Here is a 20,960-nt window from a genome sequence, read left to right as displayed (position 1 = left end):
CTAGGCTGATTTTGAAGTCATAAACGATTCCAGGTATTTCTGAACTTCTAAATGCTTGAATGTTACGGCATTATCAAGGGGAGTGTGCTCCCATCTATCGACCACATTGGCGTTTGCCTGACATCTTTCGATTAGAAACTTCACACATTCCAAATGGCCTCCAGATGCAGCCAAGTGGAGAGCACTCCTGTTATCATAATCAGTAACGTTCATGTCTGCTCCGATTAGAGCCAATCTTCTAAGTGATTTCAAGTCTCCTTGATGAGCAGCAAACAACAAAGACATTAACTGAGAACTCGTAGTTTCTATTTGCCTTAACCTGGGGTCGATTTTTTTACCAGTTCGTATCAAACTGTCATAGTGATGAAAATTAAAAACGTCAATTAGTTTGTCACAGAAATGTACGCCCCTCATGCTGTTGCCTATGTTATCTAGAGGAGGAGACCACAAACACAAGCCCATGACGTTTGGAACAACGAGCAAAATACAGCCCGACACAGCTGATTTAGCTGGGAGGCCGACTTTGAAAGCAAACCTTCCAGAATAATCATACATACCACAGGAATGCATTAGTGCCAATGTGTTTCTAACTGATATTTGAGGCAAAACGTTTTCTTGAGTGATGGGACAATAACCTCCATTTGCAAGTGTGGCCGCTAAAACTGCTCCACTTGTTGCTGTCACTTCAACTGAACAACTCATAAAATAAAAATCAAGCGTTTCTTCCAGATTTGTATTTTTTGGAAAACAGTTATGTTCTTTCAAGTAATAACCAAGAGCTAAATTTCGGTTGGCGGTGGCTCTTTCAGATAAAAAGACCGCATTGTTGAAACTGACGTATTCACCTCCAGCTAATGATTGAAATTTGGTTCTCATGTATTCAAACCTTTCCCCCATTGGAAGATTATTTTTTATTAAAGAACAAACGACAATGGCACCAGGATTAATCATTGGATTGTGTGGTTTCAACTCTGTACTCAATTTGATGGAATTAAAAGATTCACCGCTTGGTTCGTATCCAACATATTTATGTACCATATCGGATCCGTGCTCATCAATAGCTAAAGCATAACTTATTGGCTTTGCTGAAGATTGTAATGTGAAGGGAACCTGACATTATATAAAAAATTGAAACAAATGCAACTAAAATATTATGGATTTTTATTATTATGGTTGAAATGATTATTTTGCGCTTCAGGTAAAATAAATCGAACTCACATTAATGTCACCGAGAGAATATCTCTGGCCATCAATCGTGCAGATTGACACTGCCCAGAATTCAGGTTTGAATTTTGATAGTTGAGGAATGTAAGTTGCGACTGCTCCACCCCGAATCTCTTTACACTCATTGAATATCTCATCTATGTGCGAGCAAAACTGCTCAAAATTTGGAATGATCATGTCTCCGGTGAACGCCTTTTTTATAAGTGGTATGTTCGACTGGATGGCTTGTTTGAATTCATCAAAATTGAGCAAAACGTCTCCAATGGTAGAACTAAATTTATCACTCTTCGGTGAATTGTGGTTTTTAAAAAAGGATATCATTTCCGACAGACGAGGATCATTGTTCTGAAGACCAAGAGAGTTCAAAATCTGCATCCAACAATGTTCAACAGTTTGTGTTTTAACACAGCATCTTATGAAGTTAACATAGTTATACTGTAAATGAGTTCAACTAACCACAAGCATATTGTAAAAAAAGGACGAATGTAAATTCTGCATGTGTTTAAACTTAACAAATGGTCTACCAGTAGATCATCAAAAAAAGAAACTTTGTCCCATACAATACCGTAAATTCTAATTAAACTAATTGATGAATATTTTTCATCTTTAAATATTATTCAATATAGCTAATATTTATCCACAATTTTATTAAAAATTTGTACATTCAGATTCATAAATTTAAAACATGATAAAAATTATACTTTCAATATTTTAGATGTCGGAACACTGCCATCATCATTCTTAAGAATGTGGTAAAGATGTTCGGTAAAATTTAATTCTTCTTGAACAGAATGCGTCACGAGACTACATTCATGAGCCAGGCCACTTTCGGCGCCACCAGATAGTTTCCTTTGTTGTACGTGAGAAACCTTGCATTGTGAAAACTGTGAAAGTTTAAAAATTGGACAACGAACCGCCTGAAAAAAAATTGATGTCTAATCAGTTTGTAAATCATCCGAACAACTTTAAACTATGATCTTCTGAAGTTGACATGTTTATGAATTTAAAAATAAAAAATTAAAGCACAATAATGAATTTTTATGAGCCATTAAATCATTATTGTTGAAGACATGGTGTTAACAAGAGTAACCAAACAGTAAAATTGCGTCACTATAGTTATATTTGCAAAAACAATTAATGTACGTACGTTCACACGCGCAAAGTATCAAAGGTTGTATCAAACAAATCTGGAGTATTACAATAGGAATTACATTCGGGACATCAAGATTTTTATATAATAGTCATAGTTACTGGCAACAGTCACTAGACTGAAACACGAGTGACATGTAATGTAACATTATAAAACAAAAAAATTTTCCAATTTGTCTTTTAATTTGTTTTAGGTTTTCAGGACTTTAGATGAAAGGTATAAAGATGGCAGGACGGCGCTGGTTTTAACCGTCAATACTTGAAAAAATTCAATATATTACATTTTTGAATACAGATGAAGGAAGGCTTCAATAAATAACATCTTAATCATTACAATGTGGGTTATAATAAGATTATTCTTATTTAAATGTTCACCGAAAGCCATCGAGTTTTAACTGAAATTGCTTAACCATATTCTCTCCGTTGCACACTCTATTTACTGGAAGCAGGACCAACGTTGACGATGAAAAATGTTACACATTAGTAAGAATTTTAAGCGCCTTTAACTGATTGAAATAAAAATTTTATAAAAAAAAAGATTTGAACAAGTAATGTGAGCTGTATTTTTTAACGTTTGATGTGACGGAGTCTTAAATATGTGGAGTATGGAGTAGTTTTGAAAAGTACACACACTGCAATGTTGTTTTTGTGGAGAAATTTGTAATCAGTGCTTGCATTTAGGAAACTGTTGAGATTTATTGATGAATGTGAAGAAAATAATTTGAAAGTGGTGTGGACAACTTGAAAGAGAACAGAAAAAGAAAAGAGTAGCCAGCGGACTTGCGTGAAATTTGATGAAGTTGATGATGGACGATGATGTGCAGGTAGATAAGTGCTGAGCTGTTTGTTCATTAAATGATTCCTTGATGGCGCGTTTGTTAATAAACTATTCTAGACATTATTGAGATAAATTGCCATCATTCAATTTAAATTATATCTGACACTGAGCAAAATTTCTGGTCAGTTGAAGAGATAGAAATGCCTGTACAAGTTATAATATACGCGTACAAACTTCTCATTTAGCGTTAAATTTTAATAAAAAAAAGTTTACTTTGCACATGAAAATGAAAACTGTAATTATCACAAAAGTAAATGGTTAAGGTAAACAAATTTGAAACATTATTAACCAACATTTGTGTAATGATCCTCTGAGATGTTATGAAAAGATGAGAAATGTTTCCCATATCCTGTCGGCTTGAACCTCCTTAAAAGTGATTTGCCCGTTACCGCCTTAAGTAGTTTAGCATAGAAGCATGCCTGCTTCTGCATGGCTTCTTTTTAAATTTTCAATATCTCTTCAGTCAATCAACTAACTTTACGCTTGTTCTTAAAATCTGCATTTTCAATATTTCGAATTTTATTTCTTCATCACTCTTTAAAAATTGTAAAATCGCCGTAGTTATGAAAAAAGCAATAATCATTGAAGATTTTAGCAAAAAAGTTATTAAAATTATTTTTATCACCGTTGCTATTATTAATTTATCATTATTATTATTGTAAATAACTTTTCAAAAACGACCCAATAAACTTTATTATCTTTATTGAATAAAGATATCAAACCTTTTTGACGCAGTTTTGCTTAATTGCCGGACAACTTTGAATATGTTCAACCAATTAACTTATAAAATAAACTATTTCTTACGATCTCATTAGTTAATTTAAAACAAAATTTACTAGTAAAAATGAAAATGTAAATACATTTACAATATTTAATTAGTTATAAAATGAAAAATGCTTGTTTAAAAGCTTGATATGTTTTAACATTTCTTGCAGAATTGTGTATTATTAATAATGATATTTGATAAAAAGCTAGTTTAAAAATTATGTTACTACAACCACAGTTTGAATTAATTGAAAAGAAGCTATCTCGTATCATGTTAGAAGTTGAATGAATTTGAACAACACCGCAAAATGTGCTCATATAACAAACATAGCAACACATTAGAAATCAGAACGGTCTGATTTACATTGTAATGTGCAGGTTAAAAGTGAGGCACACATAAACACACAGAGAGAGCACATGTCAACTGAATTGTTAAGCTCAAATTGTACACAGGTTTGTCGCTATGCTATAAAGTCTATATGAAAGGTGTACGTAGAAGGTTAGTTTTGATTGCTAGCTAAAGGTGAACTTCTTTCCCGTGTTAACTTTATTTTGAACAAGCAAGCAAAAAACGGTTTGAATATTATGTATATTCAAATTTGACATCGAATCATTTCATGCTAGTGAATGAAACAAATTAACAAAAAAGAAACAGTTGGATGACCTTCAATGTTAAACCTAATTTATTCACTTGTGTGTTTAATTACTCATTTGTACGCCAGTGAACGAACCATGTCTCGTCTGAATGAAGAACCGTACGAATATATGAACAAAGAAATGATGAACGACAGAATGAATTTTCAAATAATAAATTGACAAATAATGAATGAACATAAAGATGAATAGGTGCATCATCTGGGGAACAAAAGAAGAAAACCATCAAACATTTTTTTTATAAAATAACATTGCAAATAACTACTTGGAGTTTATATGTTTGTGCTTCGTAATTATTTACAAAAAATATAAAAACTATTATTTACAATATCTTATAAATTTAAATAGAATAGTGATTCTCGTGAGTTGACTTGAGAATCGGTGGCGGTGTGTTTGTATGTGCGTGTGTGCAGTGGTGTATTCTCCCACCAGACTATGAAAGAAGAAAATATTGAAGATATTTATTGGAATTAGCAAAAGAAAAAGTTCATCAATGTTACAATTTTGAAATCGTCCTTCACCGCAAAATTCTGGATCTGCCACTGTGTGTGTGCACTTTATTTAGTACGTGATTTTTGCGAATTTTACGAATAATCTTTTTATCTTTACAAAATATTTTAGAACAGTGATAATCCAACAAGTCAAATATATATTTAGATATTTCTTCTGCGCATCAAACAGAATATTCTTGAAGTTTTTGATCTAATTCTTAATTTGACCTACAAAAATAGGAACAGAACAGAAATATCGCAACAATATAAATATTGCTGTTACTTCGTTTGTGTACAATCTGATTTATTCAAACCGCCATACATCCGCCCGAGTCATTCCTTCTATAAAACGTCTCCCTTACGATGCTCTTCCTTCCAAAGTTTGAAGTTACATTGTTGGCAACATTTTCTTTCATGTTCAACCACCAGCCGTATTCACTGTTGTTCGTGTTGAGTTGGGGTGCGTTGGAAAGACTTTCATCGTCCATGTTTTCTGATGACGTTTTTGTCAAAAGTTGTGAAGAAGTTGCGTATTGTTCCAAAATTCTTTTTTCTGGGTCTACTTTGCGAATTCTGTAATCATTCTGTCGTTGAATTATCATTTATTAAAGTAAACCTTACAGGATAGTAAGTACACAGTGTAGATAAAATATTCGAAACAACAACTAACTAATTTCAAAGTTTTAAGCTTTTCATACATTTCGTGGTTGTCAGATTTGACTCGAGATTTTTCGAGTTTATTTTTGTAAACTTCATACTGACGAGATTTGGAACAACTTTCCACATTTTGTTGACTTTTCAGGTATTTGTTTGTTCTGAAGTCAACTTCTTTCGACATGTTCTCCTGCATGAACATCTGCTTCTTGCTGTTTGTCAGGTAGGAAGTGCGTGAGACGTCCCTATTTAACTGTCGTGTTGTTGTCAGCAAATTCGTCAAACTCCATTAATTTAAGTTGAATACAAACAAAATTCAATAAAAAAACATTAATTTTTAGAGAAACAACATCTATGTTTTTTATTATGCGATGTAATAAATTAAAGTTTCATATAAAATAATTTACTGAATTTAAATTTTTTATTGGAGCATTACAATAAGAATAAAGATGAGTCATACCTAAGCAATTTGTTTTGTGTGTAATTTAATTTCATTCGAATGTTGCCATTGGCAGACAAAAGCTAAGTCAGGGACAAGTACATGGATATCCATGGAGATGGAATGTATATTGAAGGAGGATCAGGGTGGGTTAATGAGAGAAGGAAATTTTTTCTGCCTAACTTAATTTGCCAAAACAGTAACTTAAAATAATGTTACCAACTCAAAATTTGATGTAGCTTCAAATTAGGTTTAAGTTTCTCAACCATTAAAAACTCATTAAAATTTCATTTCAAATTAGGGTTTTTCGATTGCGCACTTAGTGGGGACCGGTGTAAAAATTTTCAAAAAATATTAAATTTTAAAAAATTACTTGGCCACCATAGGGAATTTTCAACCAAAAGTCGATGACTTGGGGAATTTAGAATCTCTACAAATTTCTCAAAATTAAGTCGACGACGACCATGGGGAGAGTTTTCATACAAAAATTAATCACCGGGGGGTAGGGGGAATTTTTTAAAATTTGTTAAAGAAATTTTTCTATGTTCACCGGAGAAGGCCACCAAAACTTCTGTGGTCAAAATTTTACTTATCTTTTTTGGGGTCAATAATGTCCATTTTCCTTCAAAAATCTACATTTTTCGTTAAATTTTACTATAACGGTTTTTAAAACAAGAACTTTTGCTAACTTTTATTGTACAAATAACGCTCACAACTAGATCCGTAGATCCGCCACGGGTGCAGGTAAAGTAGGTAACTAATTTAAAATAATCATTAAACGTATCCATTGTTAGCTCAGCTTTAGCATTGATTGATGTTTTAACTTTTAAAGTTAAACTAATTAATACTAATCTGATAAATCATGTAATTTGTAATTGTAATGTAATGTAATGGTAATCGGTAATCTAATTAGTTTCTAATCGTTAAAAAACTCAGCTGTTAGAAGTCAAAATGCCTCCTAAAATTAAAAATAAATGAAATTAGATGAAAAATTAAAAAAGTTTCCATACCAAATTTGAGCTTAATTTCGATTTAACAGATTTTGATGTCATTTTGATGAGCTAGTTTTAAATAAAACAAGAAAAATATTTTGTAGTTCCTGATCGATTGACGTTGCTATGGCAACCGCATCAGGTGGTTGAAGCTGTGATGTGCTCTATTTATTATTCGTATTTACAATTTTAAATTAAAAAGTATGCGGTTTGTGCGAACACGTACATGAACATTATTCATTCATTTCATTGAATGATCCTCTGTAATCCCTTAAGGGACCGTTGAGGCCGATGGTATTCTTCTATCTCTCCAAAATCCTTTTCTTTCCCTCGCCATCTTCATTGAGCTCAATGTTCCAACCCCCGTCCATTCCGTGATATCATCCATCCACTTCCTCACAGGTCTTCCAACTTTTTTCTTCCAGTCCCTCTTTCTCATTAGTACTTTTTTGATCAGTCTGTCGTCTGTCATTCTGCAGATGTGCCCAAAGATACCCAGCTTTCTTTCTTTGACACTTTCATACACAGTTTTTTGTCTTCCAAGTTGTTTTCTTATGGCATTGTTTCTTATCTTTTGTCTCCAACTGATTCCCAGCAACTTTCTATAACAATGTATCTCGAATGCTTCCAGTTTGTCTTTGTCTCTTTTCTTCAACGTCCAAGCCTCACATGCATACATCAATGTAGAAAACACACACGCTTCTACGATCTTTACCTTTGTTTTTGTAGATACATTACCGTTCTTCAATATTACTTTCAAAGATGCAAACATTCCTCTCGCGATTGCTATTCTTCTATCAATTTCTTTCAAACAATTATTGTCATCAGTTATGAGGCTGCCCAGATATATAAATTGGTTCACTTGTTCGAGCTTTTCTGCTCCTATCTGGAATTTATCATTGTTTCCACCTGCTTCCGAAATCATTATCTTTGTCTTACTGCTGTTGATGTGTAGTCCATGGTTTCTTCCACCATCGTACGTCAACTCGATCAGTTTCTGTAGACCCTCTGCACTAGATGCTAGCAGATCTATATCATCTGCAAACCTGAGGTTCCTTATCACTCTGCCTTCAATGTCGATTCCCTCAATATCTGCATTTTCCATTATTTCCAAGGCTCTTTCCAACAGTGCTAAGAACAGTAATGGTGATATTGGATCTCCTTGTCTACTTCCTATGCTCGCTTTGATCCAGTCTCCCAGCTCTGTACCTACCTTTACCGCCATTGTTGACTCCTCATAAAACCCTTTCAGCACCCTTACCATTTTTGTTGACACTCCCATACTTTCCAAAGCTGCCCACAAACCTTCGTGCCAGACTGAATCAAACGCCTTCTTAAAATCCACAAAACAATGAAAAGTTGTTTGACCTCTGCTTCCTGCATCTTCCAACAATAGTCTCAACATCAGGATTTGCTGGACTGTACTTCTGTCCTTTCTGAAACCTGCCTGCTCCTCTTCTAAATGCTGCTCTATGTCTTTCTCCAATCGTTCTTTCAAGATCGTCAGCATGATCTTGCACATATGAGGGATCAGTGCTATTGATTTGTAGTTGTTGCAGTCTTTCAGGTCTCCTTTTTTTAGCAACATGATCAAGATTGATTTACACCAATCTTCTGGTCATTTTCCACTGTCCCAGATTTCTTGGCAGATTTTGTGAATCTCATTACATACAATTGGTCCTCCCGCTTTGATCAGCTCTATGGGAATTCGGTCTCTCCCTGTGCTCTTGTTGTTCCTCATTTTCTTCATTGCTTTTATTACTTCCTCCAATGTTATTTCCGTTTCTTCCTCATTGACTACTTTTCTTTCTTTTAAAGCCTGTAACACCTCCTTTGTATACGTGTTTTTATCTGTGAACAGGTCCTTGATATATTCCGACCATCTATCTTTGATTTGTTGGCCTTCAGTTAGAACATTTCCATCCTTGTCTTTAATAATCCTTGACGTATTCTTCAGTTTTCCTTTTAACTGTCTGACTAGCTGATACGCCTCTCTTGTTTTGTTTTGTCCAACTAGTGCTTCTACCCTTTCGCATATATCGTTTATCCATCTTCTTTTATCTGCTCTGGCACTTTTCTTTATTTTGCAACACAGTTGTTTATATTTCATCTCATTTTCGTTGTTTTGTCTTTTTGTTGCTTTCAACTGTCTTCTTTCCTCTACGAGTTTCCAAGTTTCATCACTTATCCAGGGTTTTATTACGTTTTTCCCTACTTCGCATTTATCGGCCGCAGTCTTAAGCACTCTCTCCAAGTTACTGACTCTTGTTTTAATATCGTACTTTGTTTTTGTATCCAATTTGTTTTCTATTACATTTTTGATGTCTTTCAACTTCTCTTTTATCATTTCTGTGCTATATTTCACTCTTTTGATATTTTCGCCTGACTTTAGTCTCTTCGTTATTTTCATCTTGACGTTGCATAACACTAGACGATGATCTGATCCAATCTCTGCACTTGGAAAAGCACGGCACTGAGTAACAAATTTCATCCATTTCTGTTTTATCAAAATCAAATCTATCATGTTCGTTGTTTTTCCATCTGGTGATTCCCACGTCCATTTTTTTGTATTTTGTGTTTTTGTATTTGTTATATACATTTTTTGGTCCTTTGCAAATTCCAGCAGTCTTTCTCCTCTATTATTTCTGTTTCCTATACCGTATTTTCCCATGACTTCTTCAAAACCAATATTTTCTCTTCCGATCTTTGCGTTCCAATCTCCGGTGATTATCTTAACATCTTTTTTTGGCAGTACATTCAATATTTGCTCCAGTTGATCGTAGAATGCCTCGATTTCTGCATCCGAGTGATCCATTGTTGGAGCATAGGCCACTACCACATCAATGTCTCTCGGGTATCCCTTAAACCTCGCATACATCATTCTTTCATTCACTGGATTGTACTCCAACAGTGCTTTTTTTGCTTTTTCGCCAATAACCATTCCAACTCCATAGACGTGCTCCCTCTCTGTTCCAGACCATAATATCTTCCCACCTTCCATTTTTCCACCTCCTGTCTATCGGACCTCGCACAGACCAACCACATCATATCTGAATCGTTCAAGTTCTTTCTTCATCAACGCGTAAGCCCCTGTCTGCCACAATGACCTGACATTCCAAACTCCAACTGTCAACCCCATCTTCAGTCTATCTTTCTGGGACTTAGTAGCATACTTTACACTGCAACCTCTAGTCCCCAAAGCTGCAGCGCGGACCTTGTTCACCCGGGCGACGTCTGAGCCGGTATGTGCATACTTTTTTTGGACTACCATCATGTTATTAGCGTTTTTACGACAGTGTAGCAAGCTCCTGTCAACCATTCCTTTCTATCCGGACTTTGGACCGGCACCTGATATTACTGGACCGCAACTCAGGTAGTGGAGTGTGGTTTTCTGTCTGGATTTGCTCCCATAGCCTTACCCATGAACAGGTATGCCGCAAGGCAGCGGAGGTTTGAAGTCAGAGTTTTCCTTCTCCTAGGTAAATAGCCGACCAAGCTAACGAGCTTCACCTGCCCGAAGAATGAATATTAAGAATTAAGCATTTGTAAAACGTTAGATTCACATGAACATGTCAAAGAATGGGCAAAAGATATCAAAATCAAAATCAACATTTTAACATGTTGCATTGTATTAAAACACTTCTTCCATAAATTATTATTTCAAACTGTTTAAAACTTTAAACTGACTGTTCATTTCGAACATTTCGATCGTGATTAACAAATTTTTTTGCATTACACCAGTTTTATAAATTTTAAATTACTCGACTGGTGATCGCTTTAAAAACATAACATGAAACTTTTTTTGATCGTTTGCTACGATTTTTCCATTTGTGCGTTTTTCAAAAGTCGTCAAATTTTTTAGTTTTTCTGGAAATGTAAAAAATTACCTTCAAGCAAAATAAAAACCTTGATTTGTATTTAAACAAAATTGTCACAAATTTTAAAAATTTCCATCACGTCACTATTTTTAATTTAACAACTCTCCAGATTTAGGAAAACTTTGAACTTCATAAGTTGAATTTTTATGTTGAATTAGTTAACGTTTGACTGTTATTGTTGAGACTTATTGTTAAGTCTATTTGTTCGTCCGTCATACAATTTAAAGTAATGAACTTTAAAATTTGATTAATGTTGCAAATTCAGAATAAAACTTTAAAACTGATATTTTTAAAAGACTGTTTAAATAAATTTTTTGCGTATTATCCAATTTGCTAATTGATTCACAATGTGAAAAATAAAAACAAATTTTATTTTCAAGCACGAATGTTCCACACCATCTAAGCTTAACTTTAAAAATATTTGTACTCGTGTTTGAATATTTTAAGTAATGACGACAAAGCAGTTAATTATATTTAGAGAATTGTTGGACTTGGTGTTTAAAACATTTCTTAGCAATCATCCTACATACAAACATCAACATTATTGTTATCAGCTTTATAGTACATGAGGAAGCAAGCAATTCTAGGTTGAAACTTAAAGAAGCACAAAAATATATCCCTCTGTTAACAGACATAAAAACAGCAATGATGTTAAGATTAATTGATGATGAAAGACCATCATGGTGATAAGAAATCAAATTATCTCTGGTTGCTTGAGTTGATGTTTGAATATAACAGTCCAATTTGGCTGACATTTCATCCTGTAGCATATCAACTACATCAATAACATCAGAAAATCAGTTAGGGATGAAATATGAACTGTATTGTTACTGCTTATTTAAATTCGTTAATTTGACGAATCAATGTACCTCATCATCTCACGTTCCACGGCATACTTTTCAACTTTTTCTATTATATCATCAACGGTTTCATCATATCTCTTTTGTTGAAATTTTTTTAAAAACTATATTGAAAATTTATGAGTGAAAAATTGACACTTCTCCTGACTTGCTATAAAGCGAAGAAACCCAATTAAGTAGACAAATGATGTTAGTTGGTTGGTTGGTTTGTTTGTTTGTTTGTTTGTTTGTTTGTTATGAATGTTCAACATTCATCCATAGTCGTAAACATGCCTCCGTCTAAAAGTTAGTTGATTTATGCGACAGAGAATTAAAAATATCATCTTTGTTATTTATGTCTTGTTGGCTGTTGAAATTATTTGGAGAGAAGCTGCAAATGCGTAAAACGCAAAGATAACTTTAGTAAATGATAAATTAATTAAACAATGTGAACAATTTATTTCAAACTGAGAAAAAACTATCGAAATCTATTTTTTTATTTAATCCGCGACGAGTCTACCAGAATGTGTGGTCGCCATGTCGCGGATTAAGTTCGGTAATAGATTTCAATAATTCTGATCTATCTTGGTATAAAAATTTATTCATTTTAACATAGGAAAATTCATCATAAACGTCAACTTAAACAAAAAACAACAACATAAATAAGAACATGAACAACAAAAAAAAAACAACATCAACATAAACAACAACAACATAAACAACAACATAAACAACAACAACATAGACGACAACAACATCAACGTAAACTACAACATAAACAAACACCATAAACAAACAACAACATAAGCAACAACATAAACAGAAAAATATTGCAACATCGACAGCATCAGCTTACCTCGACAACCTGCTAACACACAATGTAGGTACGCGAGAGTGAGTGAAATAAAGCAAAAATTGGCATTTTTAATTGCGAAAACTGTAAAATATTTTATTAAATCAACAATTTCGGATATAAACATTTCAATCTGATAACATCAACGTCTTTCTTTAAATGCCAGACGACGAATATAAAATGGGAGAAAGTTATTGATTAATTGAATATATACAATAATATATTATTAGTGAATAGGTTTATAATGTTTTTATGGTCGATAAAATGAACAATGTTGTTGTTTATGTTGTTGTTGATGATGATGATGATGATGATGAGGTTGTTGTTTATGTTGTTGTTGATGATGAGGTTGTTGTTTATGTTGTTGTTGTTGTTGATGATGATGATGATGAGGTTGTTGTTCATGTTGTTGTTGATGATGATGTTGAGGTTGTTGTTGTTTACGTCGTTATGGCTGTTGTAACATATAATGTGGTCAAGAGCATAAATTTTATATTTTAAAGAGCATCACACACTCATGAAAGTTTGATGAAATTAATTTAATTAAGACTTGCTAATTAACATGAATTGAAAAATAAAATATTCGCTTCAACGAGGCTGTAAAAATGTTTGAAACGACGAACGTGTCACTAATTATTTTATTCCAAAAATAAAAACAATTGCTAAATATTTCTCAAAAAACAAAAAAGATTTTATTATGACAAAATCGGAAGTAAAGAATATGACGATTCTGTAGCAGCCACACGTTGAAAGCGATCAACACAGCGCAGTAGCAGATAACAGTTTCTTTAGCGTTGATGAGTTACGTAATGATGAGAGTTGTGTGATGTAATGATAGGTATATGTGTTGATGCGAGAAAATTTTTTTGTTTTTATTTCTACCTTCTGGGGAAAATATTAATCAAAACGTTTATTTTTATACAATGATACAAAAACGATTTTATAATTTTTGCCATGATAAGAATATGTCACCAGTTGTGTTGATCTGTAACTGCCTAAATCAATAAAAATAATATTTGTTTGCTGAAACATCTGTGTTTAATGTTTATATTACACAAAAATTATTTATTTAAATAATTTATTTAATTATGTACATAATTGTATTTTTTGACGTTTTTATTAATATAGCAATTAAATTTTGTATGGTAAGCAAGCAATATGAACATCAAATCAATTTGATTGAGTGTGATTGTCGTTGGAGAAAGTTTGAATAGCAGCAAGCAGCAGTTTAACATGTTAAGTGCCTTCAAATGATAACTTGGTCAAGATTACATTGCAATAGATTACATTTTCGTTACATTAAACAACACTAAACAGCAATACACTACACACATTACATTAACACTTTAGATAAAACATCATTACGTACATTAAATATGCTGGATTTTACCTCTTTACATCACAGAACACCTCTATATTATAACATCACATCATATTACATTATACTACTCAACATTAAACATCACATTACATTACATTACTCAACATTGCAATGCATACGTATGTTACATTGCATTACATTAAATAACATCATATCACTTTAGAAAAAATTACATAGCACAAAATTACATTACATTACGTTAATATACAAAGCTATTTTGTTAGGAGCGCGTTCGTATTATGATATTATTTTTTTTTATGAAACAATGCCTTCTTTGTGTGGTTGCCAGATTTAAGACTAGATAATTTTTGTCAGATTTTAAATTTTTTTATAAATAATAATATTAAAAATAATAATAAATCATATAAATAATTAACATTTATATTTTAATAATTATTAAAAACGGCAATACTAATGATAATAGTGAAATTACCGAAATAAAATGCAAAATGATAATAATAACCATAATAATAATAATAATAATAATAATAATAATAATAATAACAATGTCAGTTTCAATAATAAAAACAAAATAGTTGATTCTCGAGACATTTAATATTACCACATTCAGATTCTATTCATCTGTCCATCCGTTCATTCACCCATCCATTTATCTGTCCATCCATTTATTATTTTTATTATTATTATTATGAAAATATGTTGTTAGTAAAGAGACCTTTGAAAGATGTTTAAAAAGCACGAACGCACCAGACATCAAATGACAACCAACCAACTCAAGTGAGAGTTCAGCAAATGTTTTTGTTATAAATTTTTGTGATAAACTTACATAATGTTAAACTGGTTGCAATTGAAACGCCGGATGAATTAATGCAAACTAATAATTATTAGCATGATGTGAAAAAAAAACAATAAGTTTTTTCAGATGAAAAATTAAATTAATTGTGCAATTAATGTTGTTTGGTGGCCATCTTTTTGAATGTACTTCACCATGAAAAAATTAAACTAAAATGTTTATTTGCACCAGTGTATATCGACAATTTTTTCACAAACTTTGCACTTGACCTCACAGCACCAGCGAAACTTGCAGTGACATTGCTCGTGCACTGTTATCTTTTTAGAATAGAAGCCCCTGCCACAACACATGTGACTGCATCCGTCAGTCCCAGAACTCGTCTTATTACAGAAACGACCTTTGGTTCCGAACGATCCCTTCTTCAAGTTCAACTCGCAGTAGTCCAGAGGCTGGTTGAAGTAGGCGATGTCAGATTTCGTTAATTTTTTCGAACTTTTATTCTTCCTGCGTATGATGTTCATTTTCTTGCTGGGTCTCACAGGAATGGCTTCATCGTACTTGGCTTTCAGATGATCGCCCAGCTCTCTGATGGGAGCAACTTCCTCCCAGCAGGTCTTCACATTGCAGGAGCCAGACACGCCATGACACTTGCAAACAGGCCTGGCATACATGACAGCTGTCTGTTCATTGCAAATTAATCTTAATTAAATCGTCATTCAACATAAGACATCTTCAGCAACTAACAATATTTTGTGTTTTGAAAAATTAACCAAGTTTTTAAAACGAAACTTTCAACTGTATATGAACAAATATATATGTAAGTATATTTACCCGTATATACTTACATTATATTTATCATTATATAGTATATACGTAGACAAAAAAAGTTTGTACGAACCCTGCTTCCAACTTCGCCATTGTGCCTCTCAGTGATCTGACTCAAGTACTCTCTGGTTGATTTTGAAGGGTTTGTGTCGTAATGTGCTTTGACAAACTTTTCAGTGAAGAGCCTTCCGTAATTGACGTCATCACCGCACCCCTCCCACAACCAATCCTGTGGCAACGACCTCGGTCTGTCCTTCCTGCTGCAGCCACACGTCGTCAACTCACCTGCAGCGCAAACATTTTTTGGACCATTTTATGTTCGCGTACATTTGCAATGTTTTTTGTGACTAAAATTTAACTTTTGTTTGAATTACAAGAAATAAGCGGACGACTAACCGTCCTTACAAGCCCTGGCAAGTGATGAGGCGATGAAGGCAGACATGATGGAGTGCACGAAGCCGATCTCTGGCGTGCCTGACGTATGTTTGGTGTTGTTAACAGGTTAAGAATTTGATTTTTTAGGTTTAATACAAAAGTGTTTGTGAATTGATAGTGATTATAATTCCAGAAATTTATGAAAAAATAAAAAACCTAAGTTAGCAAAATGGCTGTATATGTGGCTGGAGTTGGCTACGGTGCAATTCCACCTGTGGTCCCTGAACTGATGCTGGCACTCCTGCAGGGCGAGGTATGCTCCCCTGGCTAGGGCTGGCATGTGGTCCAAGTAGATGAAGCACATGCGGCGCTGTTGAGAGGAGAAGCCTTGAAACTTCTCGCATGCGATCTGTTTGTACAGCGATGTTGGGTCATTCGTGTTTGTGCCGAACTGGCGATGGTTCGCTGAAGGGCTTGTGACAACACCCGCCGATGAGGAAAAGTTGTAAAGTGCGATGTTCCTGTTTGGTTCGTTGGATTAGTGTCGTTGTTGTCGTGAAAAGAGAGTTTGATGCATAATTGATTGTTCAGTATTGTTCATTTTTTTAAATTTGAATGTATCGTTTAAACCAGTCAAATGAACAACTTATGAAGTGGACCATTCACAAGTTCGCAAAACAATGGGATGCGATGTCAGTCTGTCTCGTAATAAAATATTACAACAGAACATAAAATAAGCAACATCACATTTTCAAAACAATCAAAAGCAACAACTGCAGTTATGCTGTCTGTAAAGATGATTTATTGAAAAATGCTAGGGCACCTATTAAAGAAACACTCAACCAATTCATCAACTCAACTACTTATGTCCCATGCCACTCCACTTTACTGCATAAAATATTTTTATACTAACATGATATTTTAAGAAAAACAAACTGAACGAGACATAGAGATATTCATATTAAAGTGATGCCTGTTTCTAATTACGCTCCGCTGCCTACCCGCGATGACAATCAAAATATCACAAATCCGCATTCAAATGTCTCTACGATGATGGTGAACAATATAAATTAAGCAGTGTAAATAACTAAATAACGCACAGATCCATTAACAACTTTATATATCGGGTTGGCTCAGCTTGGCTAGCTTCTTTACTGCATTGTTTACAAATATGCTTCGAGATTTCATTACAATAACAGACAACTATAACACTTATGTCGTAAAATAAACGTCTGTCTGATTTTACTTTTTCAATCACTTTCTCTTTGAACAATCTTCAATCAATCAGGTTTCGTTTTTGTTTACTGTTATTATTATTGTTATAGAAAATAATAGATGATGTTGACGTTTGTTATCAGTTAAAATGTCTAGTAAAATAATAATTATCTTGAAATGTAGGAATCCATTTGGCAACTTTGTTCAGCAGAAGTGACCTAACGACCGACCACGTAATGTTGGTTGTTGTTATCAAATTGCTGTCATTTCTAATGGAAACACGTGTACAATTTAGCATTCCAGTTGTGAAAGACATCAATTGTTTAATCATGGAATGAGTTATTAGCTACGGGACAGTTAACTACAAAATATATTAACAAATAGTTAAAATAAGTTACGCGTTCAAAGATTATTTTTGGTTTGTGTTAGACGTGTGTGTTAATGTTTGTTGGTAGTTCTTGTAATATAATTACTTTTTTAAAGTCAGCTCAGAAGCTTTAATTACAGAAACAAATTTATTTTACGATCCAGAGTGCCTCGCTTCTAAGAGAAAAAATGTAAAAAAAAATACACATACATATTTGACGGACTCATTATCATGTTTTGAAATTTGTTGGTTGATTGACTGCTCCAACAAACGAACAACACTAGCTCGCAGGCAGTTGTCTTTATTTTCCAAAGTTTTGAAATAAAAACGTTATTATTAAAATTAGCGACATCGAAAGCAACAATAAAATTAGCTAAATGCAAAAACACGAAAGTTAAAAGTCATATTACTAAGGTAAAATCTATAAGAAATAAGCTGGTGTATTAACACAACATTTTAATATTGCATATATTATCTTGATTTTTATTACAATTATTAATAATTATTTTATGATTAATGTTACAAACACAAACGATGCCAACAATTATATTTAATTGTTCTCTCTTCTAATTATCTTAATGATCTTATTTCATTTTTACATTCTCAGACTGAGCCAGCCTAGTTAAGCATTCACATTTATCAACCAACACCATCTCATCTTAAATGTAATTGCATTAATTAATCATGTTCCATAAATATAAATTAATTAATCGACAGAACAAAGTTGATGTTAATGCAATAATTTAATGGCAAAACAATCAAATACTTGATCATTTCACCATTGTCGTGGGTCAACTGTTTTTGATGTTGCTAAAGGTAAATGTCGTTTTTATATAGGAATTATATAGAAACATGATAATTGAATGTGAAAACAATTACACAAACATGCACACGTGCACACAACTCAATTGATCTTATCACACGTCTTACGTACCCTCACCGAAAAAACTTTGTCGTTTTTAGAAAGCACAAATCCAAGTACTAACCTTTAACAATTTAAATTTACAAATGTTCACTTGTTTTAACTGAGTTTTTTGTATGCATATAAATAAAAAAACAAATGTTAATGTTAAAAATGTGGTCAGTCAGGATTTTTAAAAATTTTGGATTTTTATTTGTATTGGAAAAATTATTTTTTCCTACATACAATTTGCTTCATTGAAACTTTAATTTTATGTAATTGTTAAACTGGTTACTGGCAACATGCGCGCGGCTGTGTGCAAAATTCAACGGGACCAGTCAACTGTTCCAAAGTGCTCGAGAGGGCAAGCGAGGATGAATTGAACTGAGTTACTTGATAAAAATCCAAGTTGATCACGTGTGCTTTCATGCGTGTCGTGGTAAGGATGGGCATTTAGGAAAGCCACATTTTGGACGCAATTCAATAGAAATGTGACTTCTGTAAGAGTTACATTTTTCATCTTGCAACGTGTGGAACTTTCAAAGCTAGTAATTGTACTCAACACGTGGAACTTTCGAAGCCGGTAATTGTAATTGACATGACATGTAACAGTAAACTTACCGAAACACACTTTATTATCAATCAGGTTTTGTGGTCATTTTTTGCAAAGGGTGAAAATAATTGGTGTATAAAAGCTGTAATTTTTAACATCAACCTTTTTTTGACATTTTTATTAATAGCCGCACACAATTGAAATACAAAAAACACGTTAATGCTTACTGCAATAAGAAACACTATTGCTAGCTGGGCCTGTTTAAAAAGCGGAAAAATCATCTGTAAGAGTGGCTATGTAGAAAGTAGAATTTAATAAATTCAAAATGAAGTGATTTAAGAGGGTTTGACCTGTCATGCCATGTTTTTCTACCCTCCAATCTTTCATAGGTAACCCATAAACTCTGGCACGCGCAGTTTAGAATTTACGATGCTCCTAAATAACAAATGGATGACAACAATAATTAAAGATGATTTAATGAGCTGACATTTTCTTAATTAATACCGCGATGTCTTAAAATGTGGCATTCATTTGCACGTGGCGTCCTGCCCTTGTTAACAGAATTTGCCAAAAAATCCTTATATTTATCGTTTGATAAAAAATATAACAATGGTGACGCTCGCGATGAGCATGGTGATGACAGTCTCATCAGCGTTGATAAGGATGTCATTCGTCGCAAACGCAAAAAAAGAGCAATTTGAAACCTTTTGAACTTTGTGATAAACTTAAAAATAACTTGAGTCAAACTGCTATTTTAATTTAGTTGGTCGTCAAATTAACTGAAATGGTTGCAGCACCATGTCTCGTGATATTCTTTGTTGCTCGATGCCCAGGTTCATATACTATCTGATCGGAACTCAGAGACTCTTATTCTCCATGCACGTTTAAAACGTGTGCGCGTGTATTAAAATGTGAACGAATGATGTGTGGATGATTAGTAAAATGAAGTGTCAAAACTTGCTTCAACCAAAAAAGCTAATAATCACCAAGAATATATAACTCCACGTAAAACACTGACAACTGTTTCAGAGATATTGAATCAGTTGCATCCGACTAGCAAGACGCAAAAAAATGATAAACGAACTAACACGAACACACACGCACACACAAACAAACACACAAACACACACAAACAAACACACAAACACACACAACTATAAGCAGACACACACTTATAAGCAGACACACACTTATAAGCAGACACACACTTATAAGCAGACACACACAACCGCACACGCACACAAACAAAACTGATATGAAGCAACGCTTAAGAAAATATTATGCCTTCTACTTATATTGTTTCGGCGCCGTGATTGTTTCCACAGACAGTTAATTTCCTGCAACGAAAAAAACACCTCCAAGCAATTAGATGCAATGAAATTGAAGTTAATCCCCACTAACAATGATGAACGGCGATAACTCAGCAACCGAGGGCACGTCACGAACCGTGAAACAAATTAGTTGATGTTTGCTCCTTAAGTTTTCGCATAAGAACACCGTAGTAATAATTTTCAAACAAATTTTTTGGATTTAACTGTCCTAGGGCAGTTAGAAAACAATTAGAAGCAACAACATTAATTTAATTTTAATGATATAAAAAAATAATGACAACAACAACGTACATCAACATACAACAACAACATACAATCACATCATATCACAACAAAGATGAATGAATTTTTTATTGTAGTAGTAGTAGTAGTATAGAAGAAGTAGTTGTATTAGAAGTAGTAGTAATTGTAGTAGTAGTAGTAGTAGTAGTAGTAGTAGTAGTAGTAGTAGTAGTAGTAGTAGTAGTAGTAGTAGTAGTAGT

The 20,960-nt window shown here is 33.4% G+C and overlaps 2 protein-coding genes across 2 annotated transcripts; both read right to left on the bottom strand.

The window, feature by feature from the left end:
- Positions 1-8,947, bottom strand: HELRODRAFT_155932 (hypothetical protein; the record flags this gene model as incomplete). Its single annotated transcript, XM_009024673.1, has 3 exons — positions 1-1,110; positions 1,219-1,593; positions 8,879-8,947. 3 exons carry the CDS (start codon positions 8,945-8,947, stop codon positions 1-3), a joined length of 1,554 nt encoding a protein of 517 aa, XP_009022921.1.
- A 6,171-nt stretch (positions 8,948-15,118) lies between these two features.
- On the bottom strand, positions 15,119-19,986 carry HELRODRAFT_186498 (hypothetical protein; the record flags this gene model as incomplete). Its single annotated transcript, XM_009024672.1, has 5 exons — positions 15,119-15,591; positions 15,810-16,021; positions 16,133-16,210; positions 16,328-16,520; positions 19,945-19,986. The coding sequence occupies 5 exons, from the start codon at positions 19,984-19,986 to the stop codon at positions 15,130-15,132; spliced, it is 987 nt and encodes a 328-aa protein (XP_009022920.1). The 3' UTR covers positions 15,119-15,129.
- Between the last annotated feature and the right edge of the window lie 974 nt (positions 19,987-20,960).

Source organism: Helobdella robusta, assembly GCF_000326865.2.
Source record: "Helobdella robusta unplaced genomic scaffold HELROscaffold_4, whole genome shotgun sequence".
Lineage (NCBI taxonomy): Eukaryota > Metazoa > Annelida > Clitellata > Rhynchobdellida > Glossiphoniidae > Helobdella > Helobdella robusta.
The sequence above is the reverse complement of the archived record's forward strand: the minus strand, read 5'-3'. Positions and strand labels throughout refer to the sequence as shown.